The sequence below is a fragment of the Cervus canadensis genome, chromosome 18 (genome assembly GCF_019320065.1).
Source record: "Cervus canadensis isolate Bull #8, Minnesota chromosome 18, ASM1932006v1, whole genome shotgun sequence".
NCBI classification, from domain to species: Eukaryota; Metazoa; Chordata; class Mammalia; order Artiodactyla; family Cervidae; genus Cervus; species Cervus canadensis.
In genome coordinates, this window is record NC_057403.1 from 12479333 (window position 1) to 12501143 (window position 21811).

The 21811-nt window shown below is 49.9% G+C and overlaps 1 protein-coding gene across 1 annotated transcript; it reads right to left on the bottom strand.

Annotated features, from left to right (window-relative positions):
- Positions 1–533: 533 nt before the first annotated feature.
- On the bottom strand, positions 534–15946 carry NLRP8 (NLR family pyrin domain containing 8). The gene is made up of 10 exons (XM_043437089.1): positions 15577–15946; positions 14842–14916; positions 12764–14351; positions 10455–10625; positions 9937–10104; positions 8139–8294; positions 6170–6340; positions 5196–5366; positions 1952–2122; positions 534–941 (listed from the first exon to the last, which is right to left on the bottom strand). The coding sequence occupies exons 1-10, from the start codon at positions 15944–15946 to the stop codon at positions 812–814; spliced, it is 3171 nt and encodes a 1056-aa protein (XP_043293024.1). The 3' UTR covers positions 534–811.
- Between the last annotated feature and the right edge of the window lie 5865 nt (positions 15947–21811).

The window sequence follows — 21811 nt, forward strand, 5'->3', positions numbered from 1 at the left end:
GTTATGTTATAACAATGTTGTGATATTTTTAGGTGAACAGCAGAAGGACTCAGCAATACATAGACACACATCCACTCTCCGCCACACTCCCCTCCCATCCAGGCTGCCACATAACCCTGAGCAGGGTTCCGGGTGCTACCAGTGGGTCCTCTTGGTTCTGCATTTTGAATACAGCCGTGTGTGCATGTCCATCCCACACTCCCTAACTGTCCCTCCCCCAACCCTACCCCCAGGGCAACCATAAGTCCGTTCTCTAAGTCTGTGAGTCTCTGTTTTGTAAGCAAGTCCATTGGTATCATCTCTTTTCATTCCACACACAAGGGATGTCATACGATATTTCTCCTTCTCTGTCTGACTCACTTCACTCAGTATGACGCTCTCTAGATCTAAACCCTCTTTCGAGGCAAGATGTCTTCCTTCATAACAGTTGACTTGCAAGTCTAATTGCAAATAAACACTTGAAACATGTTCTGATTGCATTCATGCACAATTTTAATTCAATTCTTGCAACACCCCAGTAGATGAGTCAGTGACAATGTGAATAGGACATATTCAAAGACATCCAGAAGCCAGGAGGAGAAGTCAGCTGGAACGCTCCTTACCATGGTGACCCCAATTCCATGACTAACCTCTGTTGGACACACGACCTTCAGTATCTCCCAGGGGGCTATTGGCAGGTCATGCTCCACAGCATCTCCCAGAACTAACTGTGCCATCCCAGATTCAGAATGGCCCACAGACAAGGCAACTGATTCCCAATTTTCATCAGGAAAAAAAACACAACTATATCTGGGGCAGGGGGGTCCCGAGATCAAACCACCCCTGCGGCCTGATCACAGAACTCATCTTTCCAGTCCTCAACTATCTTCAGGACGTCCTTGTTCACCACCGGGCCCTCCAGTCTTCTCATCATGTCCGTTCCATTGCTCTGTTTCTTCTTCCTGTGAAAGATAAGAATCATTGTATGCTTTTTTTTTTTTTTTCTTTTGCAGTCCTGGAAAAATACATAAACCCTCTAGAATAGAACTTTACCACCCAGGAGATGGATACATGGAATACTGCCTGTCAGATCAGTGAACAAAGGATGTCACAGTCATCAGCGGTTGCAGATACAGCCAAAGGTGAGCTGGTGAGCCCTGAGGGGACTTAGGAGGGAACAGCTGCCTCCAGCAGCCATCAGCCTCCAGCCACTCCCCACGGTGAGCCCCGAGGGAACTTGGGACCTGAAAACACTGGATCCTGGCCCCAGAGAGCTGAGGTGCACATCAAAGGCATGATTTCAGTGAGCCCAGAGTCTTCCAACTTCCCATACACGTGCTAAGTCACGTCTGACTCTTTGTGACCCCATGGACTGTAGCCCACCAGGCTCCCTGTCCATGGGATTCACTGGAGTGGGTTGCCATTCCCTTCTCCAGGGGATTGTCCTGACCCAGCGATCAAACCCAGGTCTCCTGCAATGCAGGCGGATTCTTTACCACTGAGCCACCCAGGCAGAGGTGGACACGCACACACAACTATGTTTAAAATAGATAACCAGGCTTCCCGGGTGGTGTCTACCAGCTAGGACTCCCTGCTCCCAGCGCAGGGGGCCCAGGTTCAGTTCCCGCTCAGGGAACTAGATCCCACATGCCACAAGCAAGATCCTGAGCAGCCAAATAAGTAAATATTAAAAAAATAAAATAAAATAGATAACCAACAGGACCTATTGTAAAATAAATAAATAAATAAAAACTTTAAATGCAAAAAAGACAGAAGAGCAGACGGGAGTATCCAGGTCCACTTTCTCATCAGACCAGCAGGAGTTGGGGTGTGGCAGCCCCGCGAGGGGACTGCAGAGCCCCAGGAAAGGGGCGCAGGATGGGGCCGCCTCCGCCAGTAGCCTCTCCCAGGGTCGCCCTCCTGACGCCCTCCCAGGGCTGTGGCTGCCGCACGGGAAGCCGCGGGGACTTACAGGACGACCCTGGGGCCGAGCACCCTCTTCAGGGCGGCGTCTTGCAGGAGCTTGGCGCCCCGGAGCCCGATGCTGTTTCCGCTGAGGTCCAGGTGCCGCAGGGTACGGTTGTGGAGGAGCACGGACGTCAGGACCGGGCAGCAGAAGGAGGTGAACTGGCACTGCCCCAGCCTGCGGGAGGGAAGAGGGCCGCGGCTGAGCACGCGTCCGGCATCTGAGCGCCCGGCCAGCCGAGCTGTTCACAGCCTGGAAGGCACCCTGCGGCCGGAATACCTCACTTCCTTCTGAATCGTCTGATGCTTTCCAAAAGAGGTGGTGGAGAAGACTGGAGAGTCCCTTTGGGCAGAAGGGAGATCCAACCAGTCCCTCCTAAAGGAAATCAGTCCTGAATACTCGTTGGAAGGACTGATGCTGAAGCTCCAATGCTTTGGCCACCTGATGTGGAGAGCCAACTCATTGGAAAAGGCCCTGATGCTGGGAGGGATTGGGGGCAGGAGGAGAAGGGGGCGACAGAGGATGAGATGGCTGGATGGCATCACCAACTCAATGGACATGAGTTTGAGTAAACTCCGGGAGTTGGTGATGGACAGGGAGGCCTGGCGTGCTGCAGTCCGTGGGGTCGCAAAGAGTCGGACATGACTGAGCGACTCAACAACAAAAACAAAAGTTTTATTTTCCTTAAAAAAAATTTTTTTTTTTATATTGGAGCATAGTTGGTTGACAATGTTGTGTTAGTTGTAGGTGTTCAGCAAACAGATTCCCTTGTACATATATATGTATCTTTTCCTTTTTTCCCCACTGAGGTTATTATAGAGTATTGAGCAGAGTTCTCCCGTCCTTGCTGGTAACCCGTTTTATATATAGCAGCAGTCTTAAAAAATCAAACTACTGCATAGCACGGGGAACTCTGGTCCATGCTGTGTGTTAGCCTGGTTAGGACGGGAGTTTGGGAGAGAACAGATACGTGTGTATATATGTTATGGCCAAGTCCCTCCCCTCTTCACCTGAAACTATCTCAACACTGTTGATCAGCTACGCTGCCGCTGCTGCTAAGTCGCTTCAGTCGTGTCCGACTCTGTGCGACCCCATAGACAGCAGCCCACCAGGCTCTGCCTTCACTGGGATTTTCCAGGCAAGAACACTGGAGTGGGTTGCCATTTCCTTCTCCAGCTATACCTTAATACAAAATAAAAAAGTTAAAAATGAAGTAGATTACTTATTAAACATGTAGGTGATTTACCATGTTGTGTTAATTTCCGCGGTACTGCAAAATGATTCAAATATACGTATATATATATTCTTTTCACTTATGGTCACCTGGAAATGTATTTCATACTTGCAAATATACTTCACTCAACCTAGGAGATAAATCAAAATTTAAATCCCAAGACTAAACTTCTGGAGTAAAAGAATTGTGACCTCCAATGAATTTCCTTTGAGTAGTTAATTATCAACAAAAATGAAATCCATTATAAGGATTAATCCTAGGAATTAAAGACACAAAGTGTCTTTAATGATCTGGACTTAAGTGATGTCACTTATATGTGGAATATAAGAAATTGTACGAGTAAATATGCAAAACAGAAGAAATTTCAGATATAGAAAACAAACTAGTGTTAACAATGAGGAGATGGAAAAAAGACAGGGCAAATTAAACTAATTGAACTGAGATACAAACTATTAAGTGTAAAATAAATAAGTAACAAGGATGTATTGTACAACACAGGGAATTATAGTCATGATTTTGTAATAATGTTTAATGGGGTAGAATCTGTAAAAACACTGAATCACTATGGTGTATGCCTCAAACTAGTGTAATATGATAAACAATGGTACTTCAATAAAAAAATAAAAGCTCACATATCTGAGTGAAAAAAAGACCTAGACTTAGAACCCAGATCATACCAACAGTGAACAGAAAATGTGGGTAGGAAAGAGGCAAAAAAGAAGGTGTCTATGCATAACTGAATCACTTTGCTCTACACCGAAACTAACAGAACATTGTTCATCAATCCCAATACAAAACTAAAAATAAATAAAAAATAACTAAAAAAGTTTCAACCTTTGTTATTGGAGAAGAGATGTTTCCAAATCTTTCCTAAATATCTGGAGTAACAGTAACACTATAACAATTAAACAATTAACAACAATTAAACAACACTATAACAATTAGAAATGGGATAATTGACTTAAATCCTTCTAAGTCACTGACTGGTATGATGTTGGCATAGAGACCTTATAATAGAAGGAAAATTTATATGCAGAAAACAAAGTCCCTAAGCATAAATGCTGATTTCAGAAGACTCCATCTAAGGTATCAGTCTAAAACACACTTTTCTTGATGTTTCCCTGAATGGAAGAATTTTTCCTGGAACGATGGTCCTTAAACTCTAGTAACCATGGAACCACGGGAGGTGTTTGTGAGACACGGACTGTGCAGGGCCCGCAGGATCCAGCACCCCTATGTCTGGATATGGGCCCAGGAGGTCGAAATCAGATTATCAGATAGAGTTATCTGCACCGCATGTCACAGTAGCGCTGCTTACAACAGCCGAGATACGGCAGCAGCCTAGATGTCATCGACAGACGAATGCATGAAGGAGGGGTGGCACTCACACCATGGAATACCACGCAGCCACGAAGAGCAAGGCGTGGCACGCACCCGCAACGCATCACCCCGCAGCCACCAAGTAGAAGGAAGCCCTGCTGTCTGTGACAACTTGGGTGGCCCTTGAGGGCATGATGCTCAGTGAGATAAACCAGGCACAGACAGACAAAGGATGCAAGAATTTGCCTTTCTAACAACTTCCCAGACAAAAACATTCACAGTCTGAGCCACTTCCCAAGTGGTTCATAGGTTAGGAGACCACCTGCCCATGCAGGAGTTGTAGATTCGATCCTTGTGTCAGGAAGATCCCCTGGAGAAGAGAATGACCACCCACTCTAGTATTCTTGCCTGGAGAATTCCATGCACAGAGGAGCCTGGCGGGCTACGATCCATGGGGGCTGCAGAGTCAGTCAGCCACTGAACACACACAGCCCACAGGGTCACAGAGTCGGACATGACCGAGCAACTGAACAACAACGTTTGAGGACCTCACTCTGAGAACCGCTGCTCTGAAGCTTCCAAGTCCTCTACCCAAAAGGATGGCAAACCCCAGAAATGCAAAACATGACCCTACTTTCTACCCCGAGAGAATTTTACAGACCCCAGTTCCCAAAGAAAGCAATGGGGACAGCTTACTCAAGAACCTGGAGGCCAGAGTCAGGTTTCAACAGGTGCTGACACAGCAGGATAATGCCGGCGTCCCTCAGGCTGTTACAGCCAAGGTCCAGACTTCTCAGGGTTTTATTCTTATCAAGAACAGACACTATATCTTGACAGCACGCGGAGGTCAGGGCGCAATTCCTCAGCCTGCAAAGAAACACCAATCAAAACGCCTTTAAGCTTCTTTTCTGCCTTTTGTATTTTTTTTGTAGAACAGCTTTACCTAAATATAATAACTGATGCTTTCGAACTGTGGTGCTAGAGAAGACTCTTGAGGGTCCCTTGGACAGCAAGATCAAACCAGTGAATCCTAAAGGAAGTCACCCTGAATATTCATTGGTGATGCTGAAGCTGAAGCTCCAATAATACTTCGACCACCTGATGCGAAGAGAAGACTCACTGTAAAAGACCCTGATGCTGGCAAAGACTGAGGGCAGGAGAAGGGGGCGACAGAGGATGAGGTGGTTGGATGGCATCACTGACTCAATGGACATGGGTTTGAGCAAACTCCGGGAGATGGTGAAGGACAGGGAAGCCTGGCGTGCTGCAGTTGATGGGGTTGCAAAGAGTTGGACACGACTGAAATGACTTAGCATACATGCACAGCATCGCTGAAAGGAGTTTACCACGATCTGGTGTTGGAACGGCCTCAAGCTAATAGTTCCTGCGGCAGTGAAAAGGTGTCAGCATCTCTGACCCTCTGATTCCCCGCCGGGTCGCCCGGCACACAGTCTGAGAACTCTGCTCCTAGCTAGTTTGCCCCTGAAACTGAAAGCCCTGCCACCCTCCTCTCTGTTACGCTTTCTTCCAGTGTCCGCACAATGCCGTGCGTGCAGTAGGCGCTTGACCAATCAGTGGCATAAAGGAACATATGACATACACGTGGCAGTCTCTCCCCACCACCCTATTCTTCCCCAGGGCGTTCCAGAGAGCGGCGTCTAGGGACTTACACCAGCCTCTGCAGAGGAAATGGAAAGTTTTGTAAGATGTTCCAGAGCTCCTTCACCCCGTCATCCTGCAGGGCGTTTTCTGCCAGGCTCAGGTGGGTCAGACTCCGGTTACTCACGAGAGAAAAGGCAAGACTTCTATAGGAAAGCGACGTGAGGTCACAATTCTCCAGCCTGTGGGTGAGACACTCACAGTCGGGATGGAGTTTAATTCGTGCCCTTGACCAGATTTTTCCCGGTCTCCTGCTGAGTCTTGACGATTTCCACCAGGGCTTTCGTCCTAAAGGCAGACGTCTCATCCCACTTCTGTGACCGCCTCTTAGGGCTTCCCGGGTTTAAAGGAGAGGACTGGGAGTCGTGATGTGAGAAGGAATTGTGGATCAAGAAAACAGTTATAGAGAGGAACGAAGAGGGAGGAGAAAGCGACCAGCAGGGACTCTTAAGAGTGAAGACATTTCTGGAGGTGACGTGGGAAGAGACAACATCTCAGAAAGTTACAGAAAATTGGAAAGATGCCCTGAAGACATAAAGCAGGGCGTCATGTTAGAGAAACTAGGATGCAGCGGCTTCCTTGGAGGTCTGCTGGTTATGACCCTGCGCTTCCACTGAAGGGGCATGGGTTTGATCCCGGGTCGGAGAACTAACCTCCCACATGCTGTGGAGCCAAAAAGCAGGAAAAACAACAACAACAACTAAGGTGGAGAGGATGGTTCTGAAAGCGTTTCCATCCCCAGCGAGGGAGGGCAGATGTAAATAAGAAAGTATCTGCTGTTGGGACTTCTCTGGTGGTCCAGGGGCTAAGCCTGCATGTCCCCGGTGCAGGGGCTCAGGTTCAATGCCCGGTCAGGGACGTCGATCCCACCTGCGGCAGCAAAGACCAGCTCAGCCAAGTAAAATAAAAATTAAAAAATTAACCGCTAAAAAAATAAAATGAAGGAAAGAAAGTACCTAACGTTGTCATTACTCGGTGTGGTGACAGCTGGTCCTTGGACCTACCGTGGCGATTGCTCTGTGAGGTAGGGAAGTTCCGGGTCACTGTGTCCCACACCAGAAACCCACGTAAGGCTGTGAGTCAGTTATGCTTCAGTTAAAAAATAATCCAGTGCTTGAGTTACACATAGACAGCAACACGTCATTTTCTGCTCAACAGATGGGCCAAAGCTGTCACAGTGACCAGAGTCTGATGAGAATTTGGTGTGGGGGGATTTTCACACACAAATGGTGGGACTGCAAATTTGGTACGTGTAGTCTGGACAGGAGCCTGGTAATCCTGAAGATGAGCGCGCTCCATCACGTGCAGTTCTACGTGTGTGTGTGTGTGTGTGTGTGGACGTGACGTGGGAAGAGACAACATCTCAGAAAGTTACAGAAAATTGGGAAGATGCCCTGAAGACATGAAGCAGGCCTTCCTGGACAGCTCAGGCCTCAGCGGCAGATCAGACAGACACTTAGACCGTTGCAGTTCACACACGTTACCGTTCGGCGCCAAGGAGGAGCCGCGGCAGAAACCAGGACACACAGCGGCCGGCTGCGATGTCGGTCTCCTGGGAAGAGCCCACATGGCCGCCGAGGCCGCTGCGGGGCCCCTGAGGGCTCCGTGTCGCGGTAAAGGCGGGTGGGGGGCCTGAGCCCCACCTCCAGAGGGGGCGGGTGGGGGTCCCGGGGCCGGGTCACCATGAGGAGGGAATCGGTGCCGGTGAGGTTCCAGTGCGAAGGCGGGACGACGACGCGTCAGGATCCCTGCGCTTCTACCTCCCGGGACAGCAGGTGCGGACACGTGCTGGCTTAGAGCTCTGTCTGTCTGTCTGTCCCTCTGTCTGTCTGTCTGTCCTCTGTCTGTCTGTCCCTCTGTCTCAACCCTGCACTGCCCCTCCCACACCATTAACAATCAGAGGACTTCACTTTGCTCCGAGATACACTCTCCCTGTTTTCTGTTTTTCTGAGGCGCCGCGCGGCACCCCGTAAGACTCACGACAGCCTCTCCAGCTGGGGCACCAACACGGGGGCACACGGCTCGCCCCTCTCCAGGCAGCCGCGTCTCAGCATCAGGGTCTTCAGGTGGATGTTCTTCCTGAGACTCCAGATGAGGTCAGCCCCGGTGGTGGGGTCAAACGGGCAACCGTCCAGCCTGCGGGAGTCACAGAGACAGCAGCCCTGAGCTCCCAGGGTGGGGGTGCCCCCAGCCACCCCGACCAACCTCGCATCTGCCTCGGCCCTCAGCCCTCCCCCGAGAGCTGCGGGAGGGGGTTGCCATCCTCCCCGAGTGAACCCACATCCATTCAGCATCTGAACTGCATGTCACCAATGGAAAACGGGCTTCCCTGTGGCTCAGCTGGTGAAGAATCCGCCTGCCATGCGGGAGACCTGGTCAGTCCCTGAGTCGTGAGGATCCTCTGTAGAAGGGAACGGCTACCCACTCCAGGAGGCTGGCCTGGAGAATCCCATGGACTGTATATAGTCCACGGGGTCACAAAGGATCAGACCCGACTGAGCGACTTTCACTAGCATGACAGAAAATAACACACACTCGGGGCCGTGATGAACTGGCGTGGGGTAGCTCTGGAGCTCTAGCCCCAAGACAGGGACTCCGCCTGTACTTGAGTACACCTTTCCACGTTTATCCGCCAAACCACCTCCAGGATGAAGAACCAGGACGGAGTGAGGGCTGCAGGAGCCGGGGCGGGGTGGAGGAAGGGATGGTTAAAGGGTGCAACCCCCAGTTATAAGGCGAGTGAACTCTGGAGGTCTCTGGTCCAGTCTGCTGACGGCGGTTAACACGAGGGCCGTGTGCCCTCATGTGGCTATAACAGAGCTAATCTCAAGTGTTCAAACGGCGGCTTTGTGAGCCGGCCAAGGGGTTGATTAGCCTGACGGTGGCGAGCGGTGCACGGTGTGTGCATGTATGAGACCGTCATACTTTTTAAAAAAAGCCGAGTGAACGGTCACAAATGGGAAGGAAATACTGCCATTTGCAGCAACAGAGATGGCCCCAGAGATGATCATACTACGCGAAGTGAGTCACAGACAGACATTTTGGCATCACGTATACATGGAATCTGAAGCATAACATGAAGGAATTCATTTACAGAAGAGAAACAGACTCACAAACATCGGAGACAAACGCATAGTTTACCAAAGGGGGAAGGGGTGGAGAGAGGCAGGAATCAGGGGTCCGGGGTGAACAGATATATGTACAGAATAGACTGTGTCCAGAACAGATCGCGATGTTGTACAGCAGAGATGGACACGAGGCTATAAGGCAAGTATAGTCCAGTTAATAAAGCAGATGAAGCACCAAGGGTTTCCTCTGTAGCACCGGGAACGATAGAGCTTCCCTGGTTAGGGACCCGCCTGCCAAGCAGGAGACGCCAGTTCCGTCCCTGGGTCGGGAAGATCCCCTGGAGGAGGGCCCTGCAACCCGCTCCAGTATTCCTGCCTGGAGAATCCCCATGGACAGAGGAGCCTGGCGGGCTACGGGCCACGGGGTCACAGAGAGTTGGACATGACTGAGCGACACAGCACAGCTCAGCATCTCACAGTGACCTGTCGTGGAAAAGACTGCAGAAATCTGCAGAGTGATTCGGCTCCGCAGACAGTAGACCTGAGGCTAGCACGAGCCTGTAAATCGACGACACTCTGATAGAAGGAGAGAGCTGGGTGAAACACGCGGCAACCGCATCACAGCGAGACGCCAGGCAGACGGGCCCGTGACCGGCGCCCTGACGGAGCCCGTGACCGGCGTCCCCTCCCCGCCGCGCCTCAGGCCTCACCTGAGGGTCTGCAGAAGGCACCGCGGGTGTCTCAGGGTGCTGCAGAGGGCCTCTATCGCTTGGCGTCTCATCTTCGTGTCTTCTATTTCCAAGTGTCTCAGGTGCTGGTTCTCTACCAGAACTCTGAGGATGCCTTCGCTCACCACGAGGGAGCCCACATGCCTAAAGCTGAAGAGGTAAGCAGTGTTCGCTTACCGCAGCGTCCTCCCAGCCCGGCAACCCTGGACACTCACTGGGAGGACGGATGCGGAAGCTGAAGCTCCAATACTTTGGCCACCTGATGGGAAGAGCTGACTCACTGGAAAAGACCCTGATGCTGGGAAAGATTGAGGGCAGGAGGAGAAGGGGGCGACAGAGGATGAGATGGTGGGATGGCATCACTGGCTCAATGGATGTGAGTTTGGGTAAACTCTGGGAGGTGGTGATGGACAGGGAGGCCAGGCGTGCTGCAGTCCGTGGGGTTACGGAGAGTCGGACATGACGGAGCGGGACACTGACGTCAGGATGGCCATACTCACATCAGCTTTCGGAGGTTACAGTGTGGATGCCTCAGTGCTGCGGCAAGAATCTCCACGGTCTCGGTGTCCATCACGCTGTCTTTCACAGTCAGGACTTCCAGACTCTCATGTGTCCTAAACACAGAGCAGAAGTCTTGCCACCAGAGGGAATTCCTGTCACTGCCTTCTGGTCTGTGTGGGAGAAAAAAAAAAACAGAAAGAAATGGCTCATCGTTGGTGATTAAGCTCGAGAAAACCTACCAGCAAACCCGTGACTTGCTTATGATCGTGGCTCCCTTTGGCGCTTTCCTGAGATGCCTTCACTTAGACCGTGGCCCAGGGGACTTCCCTGGTGGTCCAATGATTAAGAATGTGCCTCGCAAGGCAGGGGGCATGGGTTTGATCCCTGGTGGGAACTAAGATCCCCCATGCCTGCACAGCAGCGAGCCCCCGAGATACAGCCGCTGAGCCCAGGAGCCACAACTGGGGTCTGTGCTGCGAGGGGAGATCCCACACGATGCAAGGAAGGAGCCGCGGCCGCCACCCGGACCCCCGCAGCCAAACACATAACACATTAAAAAAGAAGTACAAAGTCGCCCAGCGGAACCGTTCTGACATTTCTCATTCCATTCCAGGAAGATTTGTGGCCCCACTTACAGTGTAACGTGACTGAGGGAGAGAGAGCTGTTTGCGATCAGTCAGGATTTATGTGCGGGCAGGAAGCAGGTCGCAAGATAGAAACCGTATTCTTGCCCTGTGCTTATGAAATTGTCATCAAGGAAAAATGCCTTGAAGCAAGTCAGACAGAGAAGGAGAAGGATTCCATGACACCCCTCATATGTGGGATCTAGAGAGAAATGATGCAAATGAACTTACGAAACAGAAAGAGACACACAGACTCGGAGAACGAACTTATGGTTCAGTTCAGTTCCGTCGCTCAGTCATGTCCGACTCTTTGGGAGCTTATGGTTAGCAGGGGGGAAGGATGGGGGCAAGGGATGGTTAGGGGGTGTGGGATGGACATGCACACACGGCTGTATTCGAAATGGAGAACAACAAGGACCTTCTGTAGCACGGGGAACCCTGCTCAGGGCTACATGGCAGCCTGGATGCGAGGGGGCTTGGGGGAGAGTGGGTACATGCGTATGTAAGGCCGAGTCCCTTCACTGTTCAACCGAAACCATCACGACATCGTTAATCGGCTATGCAGCAACATAAAATAAAAAGTTTTAAAGAGGAAGAATAAAAACTCTATAAAGGAACAGAATAAGGGGAAAGTATGATTATTATTATCATCCCTAGGGCACAGTGAGCACAGAATCTAAACTCTCTCCCAAGAGCAGCGTGTTCAGTGGTTTGGCTCTGGTTTTCGCCTTCACTTTTCCCCGTCACAGAGACCCCACTGGACAGCATGTGCCTATAGAGACTGAAAACGTTACCGTGTACAGAGTGAGGGGTGATAGATGGAAGGAAGCCCCAGGTGCGTGGAGGGAGGGCGCACATCATGGCAGGAAGGATCTTCTTTTTCCCCAGGATTTTCTCAGTTTCAGTGGAAATCAGCACCCCAGGAATACTGTCTGTCCTGTTATTTTCCCCCTAGCTTAGGAATTACTTTCTCTTCCCTTTTATGCTTTTCCACCAGCAGTTTGGGGCTTCCCTGGTGGGTCAGCTGTAAAGAACCTGCCTGCCAATGCAGGAGATTGTAAGAGACACGGGTTCCATCTCTGGGTCAGGAAGACCCCCTGGAGAAGGAAACGGCAACCCACTCCAGTATTCTTGCTGGAGATTCCCATGGACAGAGGAGCCTGGCGGGCTACAGTCCGTGGGGTTGTAAAGAATCAGACACGACTGAGGGACTAAACAACCACAATGGGAAGTTTAGAGTGTCACACTCTCTTAGACACGTTGTTCAGTGAAACTGTACCAAACGTTCACGACAACCCTCAGCTGAGACATAAACACATGTTTCCTGCTCGTATTTTCAACAAAGCCATTGTTTCAAGCAGAATTATTCGGAATATGACTAACCACATGCTCTGCACAACATTTAACCCAGGCACTTCCTTTAGTTGCATGAGAGAGGAGAAAAATATACGAAGTTTCTCTAGTTCACTGATGGTCTCTGGGGTTGAGATAATGAAGTCGCCAATGAGCTCACCACTACCAATTCTTTTTTTTTTGTTAAACCAGAACAGACTGCTTATAAGACAGACTCCCATGCGCAAGGGATCTACTCACGACAGGTGGTCACCCTTGAGGCCCAGGAGATGCTAGACAAGGTTCCCCGGCAGGACCTCGAATCCCACCGAAGGAGAGACCCGAGCACTTACTGGGGAGAAGGAAGAGGGCCTGGCGAGAGGCTCATCGTTTTGGTGACGGTCAGTTCTAGCTCCTGCAGACGTCGGCAGAACTTGAGGCAGAAAGCGGAGACCTGCAGTTCCCTGATCTTGTTGATGACCAGCAGAGCCTTGCGACACTCATGGAGGGTCTGACCCACGAAGACCTCCTCCCGGATCTCGTGCAGGTAGTAGAAGAGCTGGGGGAGCCTGTGGTGCGGGGCCGGGGGGTCACCGTCGGGCGGCAGGGCGGCGATCTTCAGCAGTTTCCTCCTGTTCCCCAGGGACACCTTGCAGCCAAGCAGCTGCTCCACCGAGAGGGTGCACGTGTCATTCAACAGGCCAAAGAGGAAGAGTGCCATTCCGGCCAGGGGGTTTCTCCGTCTCCCGGGATGAGCCAGCAGCTGTAAGACGCGGAAGCTGTCCAACGCTTCGAAATTCCTAAGCCGCTGCGGGAAGCAGAGGACGAAGAGCAGGGCGGCAAAGAACTCCTGGAAGCTTGGGTGGGTGAAGGCGATGAGGTCCCTGTCGGCCGCCACCCTCCGGAGGACCCTCACCCTGAGAAACAGCTGGACGTCCCTTTCGTCCAGTCTGGCCAGGCTGCAATCCGTCTTGCTGAACACCCACTGGTTCTTCCACATGCCCTCCACAGCCAGGGAGCACAGGTGTTTCAGCTGCTCCTGGTGGGTCTCGCTGACGGCGTGCCGCACCTGGGTTGGCAACAGGCTGGAGAGGTAGTGGATGAACACGGCCGCGGCATTGGGGAATGCCTGCTGCAGGCTGCTACCCCTCTCCATCTGCTGCTTCACACAGGAGCAGACCAGCCAGCAGGTGACGGGGACCCGGCACATGGAGAAGAGGGTGGCGTTGCCCATGGCGAAGCGCAGGGCCGCGTCGGCATCGCGCCCGTGTTTGAAGTACGACCTGAAATACCTGGATCGCTCCGGCGTGCTGAAGCCCGTCAGGGTGATCAGAGAGGGGCCTTTCAGAAAGGGGCTCACGGTCTTCCACAAGTTGAACCTCAGGAAGACGATGATCGTGGCATCAGGGAGCATCGTTTTGCTCAACAGAGAGGTCAGGAGGACAGACCCGGGCATTTTCTGGCTGCAGTCTTGGCTCAGGTCCTCTGGTCTGTCTGCGAGGGTCAAGGTTAGCTCCTCGAAGCCATCCAGCAGGAGGAGGAGGTGTTCCGGGTGGGAGAGGATCCTAGACGCGAAAGCCAGAGACCCGGACAACTTGCAGGCGATTAGCTCCGAGAAGCTCCGCTCCTCCAGCCCGTCCATCTCCTGGCAGCGGAGGTAGAAGGCGAACCAGGCCTTGTGGGCGTAGAACTTGTCCTCTGCCCACTCCAGCATCACTTTTTTGGCCACGGTGGTCTTCCCGACGGCAGCGTCTCCCAGAAGGACCACGGTCTTGGGCTGTCTTCCTTGGGGTTTTCTGGGCAGGAGAAGACACTGCAGGAGTGTGTCTTCTCCCCAGGGCTCTTGGTAAAAGAAGTCCACGTTGTTCCCAGGCCAAGATGTCCTGTCCCACAGGGCTGAGTGCTCACTCATCACACGTGCCTTGTACTCCCGAATTTTATCTGCAGGAACACGACGGGGGAGACGCAGGGTCCAGCATCAGCTGTCCGTGAGGACTAAGCGATCCACCGGAAGACAAGCCTCCGTGTCTACCCCGACACAAGCGCGCCCATCGGGCACTTTTCCTGCAAGCCCTGGTGGTCCAGGAGCTGAGGCTCCACGCTCCCAGCGCAGGGGGCCCGGGTTCTATCCCTGCAGGGAACTAGACCCCACACGCCACCATTAAAACCTGGCACAACCAAAAACAAATTTAAAAAAAATAAATTTTAAGAAAAAAAAAAGACTGAATCCAACCGAATGAGAGAGAGAGAAGGACGGTTGGCTGGACTTCCTCCTGAGATGAGTCCACAACCACTCCTTTCTCTGAAGTTCTGGTTCACAGAGGGGACGCTGGGCACACCCGTTTGCAGCCCACCATGCCTCAGGAAGCCAGCATCTCATCCCGACCCACCAGCTCTCGTCCGCCAGGGTCCACGCAGGGCCCACACATACCAGACTCATCTTCCTCCAAAGTCAGCTCCCTCTTTCTCTGGTTCAAGGCCTCCGGTTCCAAGTTAGGTAAAATTTCTGGAAAAGATGAAAAAAAAAAAAAAGGAGGCTGTCTCATAGGCATGACAAGATGGACAGAAAGACAGAGTCGCCCAGGGGCAACGGGGCCTTTAAAGAGAGTGGCGGCCAGGCCATTCACGAGTCTCATCCTCTCACCTGCTTAGTGCAGGGAGAGGAAAATACCTGCACTTCCATCACCTTGTTGGGAGGTGAGGACGGTGTGGAGGCAGACGGTTCCGGGGAGGGTGTTTGTGTGTGTGTATTTAGTCGCTCAGTCGTAAAGTAAAGCCAATGTCAGAAGGGTGGGGAGGGGAGGGAAGTTCTAGAATAGAAGTGTTTTAAAAGCTGTAATGCGTGCATGCTAAGGTGCTTCAGTCCTGTCTGACTCTGCAACCCCATGGACTGCAGCCCGCCAGGCTCCTCTGTGCATGGGATTCTCCAGGCAAGAATACTGGAGTGGGTTGCCATTTCCTCATCCAGGGGATCTCCCTGACCCAGGGATCGAACCCAGGTCTCCTGCATTGCAGGTGAGTTCTTTACCACTGAGCTGCCAGGGAAGCCCATAGATACACTCCACTACTTGCCCTTGTTCAGCTGGCCCACAGGAGCGGCTGGGAAAGCGCTGAGTTCTCCAGCCCCCAAGCCCGCCCCCGGCTCTGTTCTAGATTCCCCTCTCACCGTTCAGCTCCCTCTGTATCTGAACACAAAGCTCCCTCTGGTTCATCTTGGCGAAGATGTCATGAGCCACCTCCCAGGCGCGCCGTCCCGGGAAGTACTCGGTCAGCAGATGGACCACCTCCCCGCAGCGGGCTGACTTCAGCTGGTCCCAGGTGAGCGGGCTGCAGTCGGGGCTGGGGTTCTCCTCCAATAAAAGCTGCTTGAACCTCTGTAGATGCTCCGCGCTGACAGAGAGCATGAAAGGCATGACTCCGTTTCTGTAGGGGAGGGAGGAGGAGGAGGAGGACGCCGGCGAGGGAGGGGAGACGACGGACGGGAACAGAGGGGAGGACGAGCAGGAGGGGTCAGGGTTCAACTTCACGTCGCCCATGGTCACTCAGGGTTGGGAACCGCAGCGCCGGCGGGCAGAGGGGACCAGCTGGAAGAGAAGACAGAGGCAGCCTGCGGAGACATGAGGTTACAGACCGTGAGAGCACCAGCCTGGGGAGATTTACTTAATCTAGACTTGATGGAACCTGGCGGCTTCCCTGGTGGTTCAGACCTAAAGAACCTGCCTGCAATGCAGGAGACCCAGGCTCCATCCTGGGGTGGGGAAGAGCTCCTGGAGGAGGGAACGGCAACCCACTGCAGCATCCTTGCCTGGAGAATCCCGTGGACGGAGGAGCCTGGCGGGCTACAGTCCACGGGGTCACGGAAGGGTGTGATACCACCCAGTGATAACTCTGCAACCGGTGAAGCCTGTCACGTGCTGGATTTTCTCTTTCCTCCCTTCCCGGGAAATTCTCTGTCCTGTGGAAAGACCGGGGGCCCATCCGGTGCTGGGGCTCAGCATTTAGACTCAGATCCACTCTGGTGTTTATTCTCTCTGCGCCCCTCTTCTCACCTTGGATGGCGGGAATCTTATCATAGGTGCCGGGGACGGTTCTCAGAGAGACACACCCACAGGTACATTTAAGACAGTGCCTGGTACCTCAGAGTGAGCAGTGACTCAGGGCTTCCTTCTATACCACGGTTATTTTAAAGACTCACTGAGTTTACAAAAAGCACCTGGAATCAACGTCTCCATTTAGGAAGGTGAAACATTCGGGAGAGGGAGGATGCGGAGACTTGCATGACAAGGGGAATGTACTTAGCGCCACTGAACTGTACAGTTAAATACAGTTAATATAGTAGGTTTTATATCATCTGACTTTTACCACAATTTAAAAAAACCCCAATGTCAAAAGGGTGGGGAGGGGAGGGAAGTTCTAGAATAAAAGTGTTTGAAAGGCCGTGATGCATGCATGCTAAGTCGTTTCAGTCCTGTCTGACTCTTTGTGACCCCGTGGACTGTAGCCCGCCAGGCTCCCTGTGCATGGGATTCTCCAGGCAAAAATACTGGAGTGGGTTGCCATTTCCTTCTCCAGGGCATCTTCCCGACCCAGGGATTGAACATGCGTCTCTTACGTCTCCTGAACTGGCAGGCAGATTCTTTACATCATTGCCACCTGGGAAACCCAAACCCTGTAAGAAGCAGTTGCAAACTGTGCTCCTAGGTTAAATAAAACAGCTGTATGAAATAGTCCTAGGACAGCTGGGGAGATTTGAATACGGATTTGATAATAGATGGTATTAAAGAATTAATGTAAATGGTTTTTTTAAAGGTGTGTATGTTATTCCCTGCTGCCTGTCTTCTCCACATCACATCCTTCTTTCGCCGTCTTGCATCAGATTTATTGTGTGTAAAGAGCGGAATGTGGAGGGAGAGAGAATGAAATCATTATCAGGAAAGGGGCTTTTGCCTTGGTCTACCCACTGCTCACCCTATTGCGTCTCTAGGTTTTGTTTTTTTTTTTTAAGAGTTTTGGATGTGGACCATTTTTAAAGTCTTTACTGAATTTGTTACCATGTTGCTTCTGTTTCATATTTTGGGTTTTGGGCCACAAGGTAGGTGGGATCTTAGCCCCCGGACCACAGATGGAACCTGCCCTCTCCCGCCCCGAAGATGACGGTGGGCTCTCAACCGCTGGACCACCAGGGAAGCCCCTGAGTCATCTTTCCTCATCATCGTTCAGCGATCATGCCCTCATCCCGGAACTTCCTGGCCGCCTAAATCATCCTGTGTTGGGGGCTGACCCAAAGTTATCTCTCTTTCCCCTTGCTGCAGTGGTTTTGGATATTTGCAAGCTCCCTGTGGATAAGACTTGACTTATCCACTCTTGACTCCATTATTCTGCTATTTGAACAAAAAGAAGAAGCCCAGGTTAAGAAAAAGGAAAGATCTTAAATATAACAACCGAACTTCACACCTCAAGGAGCTAGAAAGAGAAGCGCAAACTCAGCCTCCCTGGCCTGGTGAATGCACGGGTCTGACCCAGTAACTGAGAAAGTGCTGTGGAGGACCAGGGCGTAGAAAAGGAAAACAACCCACTCACCCCGAAGGGAGCTAGGCTTCCTGGCTCCTTCTTGTCACAGATATCTCCCAAAGCAGAAAGAGAAGGCGCTGGGCCGGCCCGCCTTCCACCTTTATAAGCTCTGGGCGCCGCTCAGCTCCCGCCCTCGCTTCCCATTGGCTGCGGCTGGCGCGTCACCGCCCTCTTCACCGCGCAAGCTGGAAAGTTTTTAGCATCCTGGGTGGGAGCCCCTGGGCTGCAAGGCTTGTCCTGACGGGTGCTCTCAATTTGGGAAGGACCTGCGCCCCTGCCTCTTCAATTCAGAAGAACAAGCAACTTTAGAAAATTACAGGTCTGGGGAATTCCCCGGACTCGTAGAGGGCAAAACGCCTGTCCTCAGCCCAAAGATGCTGCGTCCAGCAATAAACCTCTAGAGCCATTAACCGGATGATCTTGTTCCCATGAGCGTCACCCCTGTTTGGAATGTAATTTCACTGAGCAAAAGGAAGGTTTTGGTATCAGCAAGACCTAATGTGGGTCTCTCCAAAACAGGCCCTCTCAGAGGGAGACCCAGATGCTGGGAGCCGTTGTGGGAGATCCCACCCATGACGAGGTCATGAGGAAAAGACCTGATGCGCAAGGGCGTTCAGGACACAAGGGACCCTCCGGGTTGACCCCGGCCTCTACCCCACCCTGTATCCTCCCCCCTTTTCTGCTGTTGCTCTCGTTTGCCCTGTTGCAGATTCTTGTGTTGCCTGCCGAGAGTTCTCCTGCTCCTCTTTCACTGAGTGAGGACCAACTTAAAACCCTAACTAATGAATCTCCTGGACGCTGGTACCCTCTGAAGGGGCCAGGGATGAAGGAAATGCTTCAGTTCAAACCCTTTTGCTGGCATTCTGGCTTGTTTGATAAATGTGTGCTCCCATTGCAAAAAAATGCTCAAGATTGTTCTAAACATCCTAAGCACAGTACGCTAAGACAAGACACCATTAGGCATAGGTCCCTCCGCGGGGTGAGAAAAGCTCCACAAATATAATAGCCACAAATGTGCCTAATAGAAAATACTTTAGATAGAGATTAGCTGGTGACTTCTTGCAGGTAATTGACTTTTAGACTAAGAGCCTGTTTTGTGCCATATCTGCTGTTTTTGCAATCCTTTGCATTTCTGTTCTGTAAAAATGTAATCCTATCTAGTTCCCATGGAGATGACGCCTAATAGAAAGAAAATAGATTAACCACAAAAAAGACAGGGTCGGCTACTGAAGTTGCTTAAACTTCCACCAGGTGCAAGTCAACAGGCCTGAAGGCCAAAAGATATTGTACATAGAGATTAACCATAAAAAAGGCCCTAATAGGCACAGAGCCCTCCGGGGGGTGAGGAAGCCCTATTACAGAACACAAAAATATTATTCTAAAGGTGGTTATAGTTAAGACTTTAGAAAAATAAGAGTTTAGCCCTAGTGTGAAAACAAGAAGATAATTGTTAATTCTAACCAGGAGTGCCAAACAGAGGCTGCCTCACCAGAGCCCCAGAGTCTCTGTGTGGTAAAACTTTTTAGATACATTTAGCTGGTAACTTCTGCAAAAGGACTGACCTTTGTGTTAACGGGATTGCATTTCTACTATGTTCCAACCTGCTGTACCATGAGACTGCCGCTTTTCTGCTTTCTGCTAAGCTCCAGGCCAAAAGATAATGTACAAAAAAATCTATGGAAAAAGACTCTCATAAACAAAAGTGTACAGAGAACATCTGGTTTCGTGAAGGACAAGCTGATGTCATGTTAAACTAAGTCTGTGTGCTTATCTCCCCCTTAGAAATGTACCAACTTAGGGTATAAAGGCTACGGTGAGAAAGAAAGCGGGGCCAGACCCTGCTGCACATCCCGGTCTGGTCTCTCTCTCTCTCTCTCTCTCACTCGCCGACCCCGTTCATCCTGAGGGTTCCCCTGGATCCTGCTGGGGCTGGACCCCGGCAAGAGGTGCCCGAACAGGGGCCCAAAGGTAAGTCTCTCATTGTCCAGTTTTCGGGATGGCTAGGACCCCACCAGGGCGTCGCGCCCCCCCGCATAAGACAGGGGGGTGGGTAGGGTAAGGAGGGTGGGTAGGACCCCACTAGGGCGCTGCCGGCCCCCCTACATAAGACAGGTAGGGTAAAGAGGTGGGTAGGTTTCAGCTTCCTTCTTTTCTAAGATTAACATCCTCTCCTTTTTCTTCTTCTAATTACTAACAAAAATGGGTAACAGTGAGTCAAAAGAAAGGCCGCTTTTTATTGGAGTCATAATGCAACTCCTTAAACATAGAGGAATTAAAGTTAAAAAGACCAGTGTTCAGTCCTTTTTTACATTTGTCCAAGAGCAATGTCCTTGGTTTCCAGAAGACAGCAGTTCTTACAAACCAAATAATTCTAAATTAAACAATAAATTACAGGTTCAGGTAAACTGGGGAATATTCAGTATTAAATACCTGATATTAATGTTTGTTTGTTGACCTATCTAATATAGACATGTCTTAGAGTAATTAACATCAAGTAAAATATTTTCATTGTACCTAGGTTTAGTATAAATTAAATATTATATCTGTTACAGGTTTGTCAACAAAGAAATTACCTCAAGTAAAAAAACTTCTAAAAAATGTAAATGAGATATGAGTTTGTATATAAACTCTGTTAAAAATAATTATTCTTTAAAAATATCTGTCTACAATAGTCTCTCCAGATTGGCATAACTTAAATTCCTAAGGGTTGTACTAAACTAAGTATTGAAAGTCTATTAAATAATTAGGTCATTTCCAAATAAAATAAGATTTTCAAACATTTACTACTAAACACTGATTTTCTTTTACAGAAAAACTAAAGAGATTTGAGACTACAAATGAATAGTGTTTGATGCCATCCTGAGATGTTTGCTAGAATTAAAAAAAAAAAATTATCACTGGTATTTATGTTCACCAATCTATAAAATGCTAATAGAAAAGTCAATTCTTGGTTGCTTAAAAAAAGTAAGATGTGTGTGTTTAGTAAAGAAGGTATGAAAAATGAAGTTACATTTTATGAAGAAAATAGGAAGTAAGTCTGACTTACAGTTGGCTGTTCCAGGATGGGGGAACAAATGGGTACAAAAAGTGATAAAAAAGTTTTATGGAAACTAGACCCCAAGAGAAGAGTTTTGTGTATAAATAAAAGTTTTCTTGAGATGTTGAACTGCCTTTAATAATGGATTTTAAGTTTCTTTACCTCTGAAGTGATCTGTTCTATGTTTACCTTTAAAATCTTCTTTTTTACTTTGGCTAAGTAAATATATTATTTCACGGTGATATATATGATTCTACCTGACAGAGTACTATAAACCCTTTTGATATTTATTGATGAAACTGCCTAAATAGCTTGACTTCTAGCTGGATTTGGGATGCTTCAGAGGGCCCCTGAGACATCCCGAAGAGCTATTAAACTACCTGAGTTCATTTGACATGTTAAATTGCATGGGAAGTATTGGTGGAGGAGTGATAAATCTTCTCAGGTTATATTGTATGGTTGATGTTACTTATAGATATTCTAGAAATTATATAAAATTCATAAAAATCTGATATGTCCTGGTAAAATGTTGTCAGTTATAATTTTAGTTATCATGTTAAAGTGTTACAAGTCACAGCAATGACCAGGCTACTTTGTTAATTACAATTTAATTAGATTTTAAACATGGCTTGTATGGTTTCACTCTCATGCCTTTAAAAAAATACTGCTAGTTCTTCAAGATTTATAAAAAAAGACTTTTCTAAGATTAACTGAAAAATTTTGTTTGTTTGCTATCTGGTAAATTGGTAACAGACTGAAATTTAGTCTACTCTCTATGTTAAGAGAACAAAGT